Source organism: Mandrillus leucophaeus, unplaced genomic scaffold (genome assembly GCF_000951045.1).
Source record: "Mandrillus leucophaeus isolate KB7577 unplaced genomic scaffold, Mleu.le_1.0 Scaffold379, whole genome shotgun sequence".
NCBI classification, from domain to species: domain Eukaryota; kingdom Metazoa; phylum Chordata; class Mammalia; order Primates; family Cercopithecidae; genus Mandrillus; species Mandrillus leucophaeus.
This window is the reverse complement of record NW_012104020.1, coordinates 1,366,547-1,376,787: the sequence shown is the minus strand read 5'-3', so window position 1 is coordinate 1,376,787 and position 10,241 is coordinate 1,366,547. Positions and strand designations below refer to the sequence as shown.

General features: G+C 40.7%; 1 protein-coding gene across 4 annotated transcripts in view; it reads right to left on the bottom strand.

The window, feature by feature from the left end:
• The window catches only part of NSRP1 (nuclear speckle splicing regulatory protein 1), a 65,992-nt gene extending 56,332 nt beyond the window's left edge, over positions 1-9,660 (bottom strand). The window contains exons 1-3 of one of the 4 annotated variants that reach the window (XM_011990377.1): positions 9,612-9,646; positions 9,143-9,173; positions 8,319-8,412 (exon numbers count right to left, since the gene is read on the bottom strand). Coding sequence is in view for 1 of the 4 variants with exons in the window: in XM_011990376.1 (XP_011845766.1) it covers positions 8,319-8,412; positions 9,612-9,631 (114 nt within the window). In the remaining 3 variants the exon portion in view is untranslated. Of the gene's footprint in view, positions 1-8,318; positions 8,413-9,142; positions 9,174-9,611 lie in introns of all 4 variants that reach the window. The other 3 variants (XM_011990376.1, XM_011990379.1, XM_011990378.1) reach the window with 3 other exon arrangements.
• Between the last annotated feature and the right edge of the window lie 581 nt (positions 9,661-10,241).

Here is a 10,241-nt window from a genome sequence, read left to right as displayed (position 1 = left end):
AAAAAAAAAAAGAAAAACAAAAAAACAATCAAAAGCTTAAGAAATAATGCCCCAATGAGCACATGTTGAAAAACTATGAAATTAAGTCAAAGACCTCAGAAATGGAAAACAATGGTTAAAAAGACTAGTGGAGGCTGGGCTTAGTGGCTCACACTTCTAATCCCAGTACTTTGGGAGGCTGAGGCAGGAGGATCGTTTGAAGCCAGGAGCTCCAGAAGAGCCTAGGCAACATAGTGAGACTCTATCTCAACAAAAAATAAAAAAAAATTAAGCAGGCATAGTAGTGCATGACTGTAGTCCCAGCTACTTGGGAGGCTGAGGTGGGAGGCGTGCTTCGGCCTGGGAGGTTGAGGCTGCCATGAGTTGCGATTGCACAAACTGTACTCCAGCCTGGGTGAAAGGGCAAGATCTTGTCTCAAGAAATGGAAATAACAATAATAAGAAGAAGTAATATAAATAAAATGTAAAACTAAGTTAATAAATTTTAGCTATCTAAACTTAACACTCTCTTTTAAAGTGGTTAAAAAGTTTTGTCTCTTTATCTAAAAGCCACAACCAGACCAGTTACAGTAGTTCGCACCTGTAATCCCAACACTTTGGGAGGCTGAGGCAGGAGGATTGCTTGAGGCCAGGAGTTTGAGACCAGCCTGGGCAACAAAGGGAGACCCTATCTCTACAAAAAATAAACAAATTAGCCGGATGTGATGACATATCCCTGTGGTGCCAGCTACTGGAGTGTTGAAGTGAGAGGATCACTTGAGCCCAGAAGGTCAAGGTTGTAGTGAGCCGTGATCATACCACTGCACTCCAGCCTGGGCAGCAGAGCAAAACCTCGCCTCCAAAAAAAGTGCAACAATTTTCAGATTGTATACATCGTATCTCTTAGTGGCATATAAATTATGCTACAAAACTAGATTTCACCAGTATACCATTGTTTAGAAATAAACATTTCAATTGCTGACATTAAAAGGAAAATTCATTATGCTCTGCAAAATGGGCAGGCATTTATCATAGATAAACATCTAAAAAGGAGTTCAACGTTTAATCTGTCACGCAACATCTAACCATTTTGGTCACTTACAACACTCGTGAAATATTTGTTATCACAAATACTTTTTTTTTTTTTTGAGATGGAGTCTCGCTCTGTCGCCCAGGCTGGAGTGCAGTGGCCGGATCTCAGCTCACTGCAAGCTCTGCCTTCCGGGTTTACGCCATTCTCCTGCCTCAGCCTCCCAAGCAGCTGGGACTACAGGCTCCCGCTACCTCACCCGGCTAGTTTTTTTGTATTTTTTTAGTAGAGACGGGGTTTCACCGTGTTAGCCAGGATGGTCTTGATCTCCTGACCTCGTGATTCGCCCATCTTGGCCTCCCAAAGTGCTGGGATTACAGGCTTGAGCCACCGCGCCCGGCTATCACAAATACTTTTAAGAACAATCATACAGACCAGTGGTCAGCAAGTTATAGGCTATGGGTCAAATACAGCCCATCTCCATTTTTGTAAATAAAGTTTTATTAAAACACATTTATTACTCATGCTCATAATTTATGTACTGCCTAATGGCTGCTTTCACACTGAGACTGAAGTTGTACAGTTGCCCTGCAAGGCCTAAAACATTTACTACCTGGCTCTTTACAAAACAGACAGCTAAAACACCTGAATAAATAATCTTACTGATTTTTAGAAGCTAGCCTATGCCAGGCATAGTGGCTCATGCTTGTAATCCTTTGGGAGGAAGACTCTGTTTCAAAAAATTAAAATGAAGCTAGGCTAGATGGCCAGATCCTAACTCACAGAGCTCATACTTTATCTAGTACAGTGACAAGACATGTATGTAAACAACTTATAATGCAAGATTTTAAAAGCTAAGTGCAATAACAATGTAAGAAAAAAGAAGAGATTCTTTCCAGTGAGGAAAATCAAAGAAGGTATCTTGAAAGAAGTAGGTTTTGCACTGGGTTTTGAAGGATGGCTATAATTTAGACATTAAAAAAATGGGGAGAAGACTTGCACTGTAAAGAAAAGCAGAGCTGTGAAAAACTGCAAGCACGACAGTGTACTTTTTATGAAGGAACAGTTAGGAGAAAATACTAATATGCATTTTAGGGGCAAAGAACAGAGAAAGTTTCCAAAGTCAAGATTAGATTTTAAATATAATAACGTTCAGGACTGAGGATCAGTGATTATAACTGCTTTATGAAGATCAATCTGACAACAATATCTGAAATAATTTGAGGAGACAGATAATAAGGAAAGTAGTTATGAAACAATTAAAATAATCCAAGAGAAAAGAATGAACATGGTGACAGTGAAACCAGAAAAGAGAGGATTGGGAAAAAAAAAAAAGATTAAATATATTATGATGACAGCAAAACCACTTACTTATGAATTGAGAGCAGCATCAGAATATGCTTTCTTACTCATATGGTGTAAAAACTTTCACCCCCCCCCCACCATCTCTCCCACCTTGAACAAAATGATAATTAGTTCTAATTTGTTCTGACAATTTCTACTAGACTGGGCATGGTGGCTCACGCCTGCAATCACAGCACTTTGGGAGGCTGAGGCAGGCAGATCCCTTGAGGCCAGGAGTTCAAGACCAGCCTGGCCAACATGGCAAAACCCCATCTCTACAAAAAATACAAAAATTAGCTGGGCCTGGTGGCGCATGCCTGTGATCCCAGCTACTTGGGAGGCTGAGGCACAAGAATTGCTTGAACCTGGGAGGTGGAGGCTGCAGTGACCTGAGATTGCGCCACTGCACTCCAGCCTGGGTGACAGAGCCAGACTCTGTCTCTGTCTCAAAAAAGAAAGGAGGAAATGCTTAAATTACAATTAAAAGGGACAGACTACCACTTTCCCACTAAACTAACCCCGGATGCAAGCACAAAAGGAAAACAATTCATGTGCTAGGGCTCCCTCTGCTGGACCACTAGAGACAAAATCTGATCTTAAATGCTTCTGCTGAATTGATGAAAAGAAAAGATTAAGTTGGCTTCATAGCAGCTCCTTCCCAAGTGTATCAAGCCCTCTCCTCAGGAGGGGAATAAGAAACTATCTTTCTTCTGTATTTTCCACAGCACTAATAATTTAACTGCTGCTTAAATTGTTGACTAATTATGAAAGAGATTTTAATATATAGTCAAATTTCACAATTTTTTTAAATCTTTTTTTGAGACGGAGTTTTATTCTGTCGCCCAGGCTGGAGTACAGTGGCTCGATCTTAGCTCACTGCAACCTCTGGCTCCAGGGTTCAAGCAATTCTCCTGCCTTGGCCTGAGTAGCTGGGATTACAGGTGCCCACCATGATGTCCAGCTAATTTTTGTATTTTTAGTAGAGATGGGGTTTCACCATGTTGGCCAGGCTGGTCTTGAACTACTGATCTCAAGTGATCTGCCCACCTCAGCCTCCCAAAGTGCTGGGATTACAGGCCTGAGCCATTGTGCCTGGCCAAATCTCACAAATATTTAAATATACTCAACTAAGAAATTTACTTCTCAGTAAAAAGACAAGCTGGAATTAACCGGACTGATTTTTTTTTTTATAGGTAAGGAAATTATTCTAAAGAATGGTTTTATATTCCGTTCACTAAGAAATAAGCTGTAGCTCCCTTGTCCATTGGCTTTGACTGGAAGGTCAAAGAAACCAGGCTGGCCAACATGGTAAAAATCCATTTCTACTAAAAGTACAAAATTAGCCAGGCATGGTGGCACATGCCTGTAACCCCAGCTACTTAGGAGGCTGAGGCGGAAGAACTGCTTGAAACAGGGAGGCAGAGACTGCAATGAGCTGAGATCATGCCATTGCACTCCAGCCTGGGTGATGAGCCAAACTCTGTCTCAAAAAATATACACATAAATAAAACCAGAGTTATCATATGAACCAGAAATTCTATCCTAGGTATATATCCAATACAATATCCAATAGAAATGAAAACATGTCCACACAAAAAACCTATACACAAGTATTTATAGTGCCAGAAATTGGGAAAAACCCAAATGCCTACCACTGACAGATAAAATACGGTACATTCATACAATGGAATATTATTCAGTGATAAAGAGTATTGACACGTTACGATCATGAGAATATCATGCTAAGTGAAAGAAGTCAGACACAAAAGACAGCCTATTGCATGATTCTATTTATATGAAATGTGCAGAATAGGCAAACCCATAGAAACAGAAAGTAAATTAGTGTCTGCCAGGGTTTAGGGGTGGGGAGAATGGGGAGTGATGGTAATGGGTACACAGTTTCTTTCTGGGTGAGGAAAATGTTCTAAATAGTGGTGATGCCTGCACAACTCTTAAAAATCAGTGAATTGGCCAGGCGCGGTGGCTCACGCCTGTAATCCCAGCACTCTGGGAGGCTGAGGCAGGTGGATCACGAGGTCAGGGGTTCGAGACCAGCCTGACCAACATGGCGAAACCCCATCTCTACTAAAAATACAAAAATTAGCTGGGCTTGGTGGTGGGTGCCTGTAATCCCAGCTACTCAGGAGGCTGAGGCAGGAGAATTGCTTGAACCTGGGAGGCAGAGGTTGCAGTGAGCTGAGATTGTGCCACTGCACTCCAGCCTGGGCGATAGAGCGAGACTCCGTCTCAAAAAAAAAAAAACAAAAAAAAAAAACCCGTGAATTGTACACTTTAAAAGGGTAAAGTATACAGTGTGTGAATTACACATTTTTTTAACAAGGAAAAATGATGACCAAAAAAAAAAAAAAAAGGATCTTGCATAAGGACTCATCTCTTTACTTTCCCATATATTCAATGTGGCTGCCAGGTCCTACTTATTTCTGTGGTATCTCTCACATTTTTCCCCATTCATTCCCACTGACCTCAAACTAGGTTAAGATCTCTCACCTGAACTGCTAAAAAAGCCTTCTAACAAGCTTTGCTAACGAGCATTTTGAACTTTATCTCTCATTTCTCCCTTTCTTTGCTTTACAATTCAAGAGTTATCTTCCTAAGGTAAAAGTGCGATAATATTACCAAATTGCTCAAAAACTACTTAAAAATATAAAGTTGAAATTTTATACAAAAAATTTAAGGTACTCCACAATCTGGCCCAATCCTGTTACAACCTCATCTGCAACACTTTTTTCCTATACACCCTATTCTCCAGATACAGTATTCCACAAAAATGCCTTGTACTTGTATGTCATTCTGTATTTCTTGCTGTTCTCTCCCAACTGAAATTATTTCCACCTCTATTTTTGCCTATTTTAATCTAAACCAGCCTCGAATGTTATTTAAATGCTTATTCCTGCAAAGTGAATCATTTCATTCTCTACATTTCATTCACATTCTGTAACTCTATTGTTAAAACAAGGCAAGACAGAAGAACGAATAGTATAGGTTTGAAGGTCAGATACGCCTGTGTTCAAATCCCAATCCTGACACTTATTTATCAGCCACATGGCCTTGAACAAATTACTTAACCTGAGCTTCAATTTTCTGACCTGTAAAATGAAATAATACATCACAGAGTGATCCTCAAGATCAAATAAAGTATAAGCACACAGGAATCCTCAGTATATTAGTTTCCTTTTCAAACTTCAGTCTGCTTTATATTCATATTCACATGTCCGTCTTCCCCACTAGACTAGACACTGGTTGAAAGCAACACTATATATGGTCCCAAAAAAGCTGTTAAAAGGGTACTACATAATAAAAAGTACAGAGGTTACAGGTGCAAAACTGATCAACTCTTAACCTATAGTAGGTATTAAATATTAATGAAACAACATAATTAAAAATTCAAAAGTTGTAATTAGTAACTTCCTCAGTATTCCATTTGAAAATATTCTAGTTGGCTACGCAGAAATGGAGATTTAACTAGTAACCTTGATTCAGTTCTTATGTCAATTACTCTAAAATTTTATGAAGAAATAAAAACAGAAAAATGGAAGAAAAACTTAAGTCACTGTTAAGCGGGAAAAAATCCATTTTAAGAAAAAAGTGATTCTACAACTACTGGATAAATCTGGCATTATACTGAGTGGAGTAAGTCAGACATAAAAGAGTACATACTGTATGATAGTTTTTATATGAAATTCTGTAACAAGCGAAACTAATCTAGTGATAGAAATACAAGCACTTGTCTAGGGCAGCAAGTGGAGAGGTAGACTGACTGCAGCAGGGTATGGAAGGCCTTTTGGGAGAGAGCGAAACGTTTTAAATCTTGATTGGGGCATATACATTTGTCAAAAATCATCAAGCACTTAAAATCTGAGAATTTTATATGTAAATGATACCTCAATTTTTAGCAAGTGTGAGCCATACAGAGCCAATGTCTTCCAAAGTAGCAAAGAAATATCAAATATGTTCAATTATCTACCCATGCTATTATATAATAAAAACTGAAAAACGGCCAGGCGCAGTGGGTCATGCCTGTAATCCCAGCACTTTGGGAGGCCAAGGTGGGTGAATCACCTGAGGTCAGGAGTTTGAGACCAGCCTGATCAACATGGTGAATTCCCACCTCTACTAAAAATACAAGCATTAGCCAGGTGGGATGGTGCGTTCCTGTAATCCCTGCTACTCAGCAGGCTGAGGCAGGAGAATCGCTTGAACCTAGGGGGCAGAGGTTGCGGTGAGCTGAAATTGCACCACTGCACTCCAGCCTAGGCAACAGAGGGAGACTCCATCTGAAAAAAAAAAAAAAAGAGGCTGGGCACAGTGGCTCATGTCTGTAATCCCAGCACTTTGGGAGGCCGAGGTGAGTGGATCACCTGAGGTTGGGTTCAAGACCAGCCTGGCCAACATGGTGAAACCCCATCTCTCCTAAAAATATAAAAATTAGCTGGGCGTGGTGGTGGGGCACCTGTAATCCCAGCTACTCAGGAGGCTGAGGCAGGAAAATCTACTAAATATACAAAAAATATTAAAAATACAAAAAATACTAAAAATACAACAACAACAAAAAAATTAGCCGGGCATGGTGGCAGGCACCTGTAACCCCAGCTACTCGGGAGGCTGAAGCAGAAGAATCACTTGAACCTAGGAGGCAGAGGTTGCAGTGAGCCAAGATTGCACCATCGCCCTTCAGCCTAGGTAACAAGAGCGAAACTCTGTCCCAAAAAAAAAAGAAAAAAAAATATTAAAACATGACAGGAGTATTAGAAAAGCACACATTTACTGGGCGTGGTGGCTCACACCTGTAATCCCAGCACTTTGGGAGGCTGAGGTAGGTGGATCACCTCAGGTCAGGAGTTCGAGACTAGCCTGGCCAATATGGTGAAACCCTGTCTCTACAAAAAATATTAAAAATATACAAAACTTAGGTGGACATGATGGCAGGTGCCTGTAATCCCAACTACTCAAGAAGCTTAGGCAAGAGAATAGCTTGAACCCAGGAAGCGGAGGTTGCAGTGAGCCGAGATCACGGCATTGCACTTCAGCCTTGGCAACTGTGCAAGACTCAAAAAAAAAAAAAAAAAAAAAAAAAAAGAAAAGCACACATATGTGGTTGTTTCTGATATATAACTGTGGGTTTCACAGAAAAAGTTTTGGCTGCTAAAATAGAAAATTTTTTTTTTTTTGAGACGGAGTCTCGCTCTGTCGCCCAGGCTGGAGTGCAGTGGCCGGATCTCGGCTCACTGCAAGCTCCGCCTCCCGGGTTTATGCCATTCCCCTGCCTCAGCCTCCTGAGTAGCTGGGACTACAGGTGCCTGCCACCTCGCCTGGCTAGGTTTTTTATATTTTTTTTAGTAGAGACGGGGTTTCACTGTGTTAGTCAGGATGGTCTCAATCTCCTGACCTTGTGATCCACCCGTCTCGGTCTCCCAAAGTAATAGAAAATTTTTATATTAGATGTTATTGTAGTACTATCAAGGGTAATTATTTACTACCACGATTAAAACTGAGCAATTACATTTGGCAGACACTGAATTTAAAAAAAGTAGTGTTGTTAAGAACTGTTATATAGTGATCTTAGCTCATGGTTAACAAATTAAAAACTGCTTTTGCTAATAAAAATTTGTAGGAAATTGGTGACATCTTAATAACTCATACCTAGGGATCTTTTTTTTTTTTTCCCATACCTAGGGATCTTTACACCAACAATTTTGTTATGACAATTTCAGTAGTCTGAAAAGACTGTGTATTTGTTTAAAGGTAAAGTTCACAGCTTTTAGAGGGAAAAAAATATTTTAAAAAATCGGTGGAGCTGCTTTCTTTACACATTCCTTTTTGACAGTTCTGTAAATTATACTTCACTGTACTGACAAATAACAAAGGCAAAGGTATCAGAGTCGCAAGTTCAATTTTTAAAAAATTTACATTTCCAACAATGTACGAGTAAAACAGGTTTCCTTACCTCATCATCATCATCAGAATCATTCCCAAACACTGATGGTTTTTGCAAAACAGGGTGCAACTGCTGTGTTTTCTTTGGCAAAATAAGCCCATACCTGCATATATATTTTTTGAAATAGAAATTAAACCATTATGTTTAAATGTTAACAAATACATCTACTATCTCTTCCACATGAAGCTACCAAATCAAAACATGTCATAAGCTTTATGAACACATAACAGACTGTTTCTGCTTCTCAGTGATGTCAAAATTCTAACATGCCGTAAGATTCTATAATTATTACTTTAAGTGATCATACGTGGACACGGGCCAAACTCGAATACCATTTTTATCAAAGAAGAGAAGTAAATGAAAAGTTCAGAAATGTTTTAAGATGGCGAAGTGACGGTAACATTTTTTAAAAAAAATGTGTAGTGGAAAGTTTAGTTCATGTCCACCAAAGATTTTTAAATGCTTTCAATTATCCTTGTGGTCTAACAAGTCAAGAAAATGGCCAGATTTTTTTTTTCCTACTGTGTACTTATACAGTTTCTAAGAACTGACTGGATAGTGTAACTCACTAAAATTTTTAAAAGATTAACTGAGAAACCCAAGTAGCCATGGGGCAAGTTCGCATTACACTTTATTAAGATCACGTGCTTTGCTAAGCGAACCATCCCATCAGATCCACCTCCTTCAGTTTCTCACGTTTTGGCCTTTAAGATGCGGAGATCACGGGAGGCCGCATCAAAACTAAGGATTACACATCAAAGGTAAACCTTTCAAGTACGTACAGTATTTGTCTCTTTTGCGGCAACGTATATCCCAATTTCCTATATGCCTACCCTTTTTCTGTGGCTTCTCAGAACAATATTCCTAAAAGGAGAAGGAAGGGCGGGAATCAGGACTTGAGCTTCTGCCAAGGAGAACAAGGCCCTCTAAGGAAGCCAGGAATTGTCTCTCTTCACACTGCCCCTGAGAGCATCCAAGCGGGGAGAAACTCAAGCGCGGGGTAGGAAGCAAGACTGAGGGGCCTCAGACCGAGCTTTTGGAAAATAGAAAAGTCTCGCTCTCTGCCCCTCAGCCTAACTTCCTTTATTTCCTCACAAGTTTCTCCCTCAAACTTCGAGCTTCCATCCTGGAAAATGTACGGGGGAGGGGAATCTACGTTCCTCAGGACTTCTCGTTTTTTCCCGTCTGTACCCTTGAAGACACAGTCCCTTCACTTCCAGCGCATTTAAAACTCCTCGGCCAAAGACACAGTCGCCGTAGTTTCTCATCCCCCAGCCTGACCCTAACTCCCGCATCACTCACTGCCTGCCCGGAATCGCCATCTTGCTCCCGTGTCCGCTGAACGTGGCCGACGCCACCGTGACGCTGACGCCGATGACGTCACTTAAACTCTCGCGCGGCTTTGGGTGGCCCGGATTCTGCTTGTCTGTTGAGTGGCTGGTTTGAGTCACCTCCACCGTACTGGGAATCGGATCCCGTGGCCTCTGTTTTGTTTCGGAGCCCACCGGCTGCCTCAAAATCTGTAGGAGAAAAGAATGACAACGTTCTAGGCCAGTTGTTCCAGAGTGTGGTTCTGCGACCAGCGGCATCACCACAACGGGAGATATTGTTAAAATGACAAATTCTCGGGCCCCACCCCAAACCCGCCGAATCAGAAGTTTTGGAGTGGAGAGAGTTATCTGAATTTTAACCCGCGGGTAATTCTGATACTCAAGTTTGAAAACCACGGCCATGGCTATCGATATTCCCCCTACCCACTTCCAAGTGTTCAGTTTAACTGGTTCAGGATAATTAGGCGAAAAATGAAAATCCATGTATTAATAATACCTTACATGGGACCAAAATTATTTTTTATTTTTATTTATTTATTTTTTTGAGACGGAGTTTCGCTCTTGTTGCCCAGGCTAGAATGCAAAGGCGCGAACTCGGTTA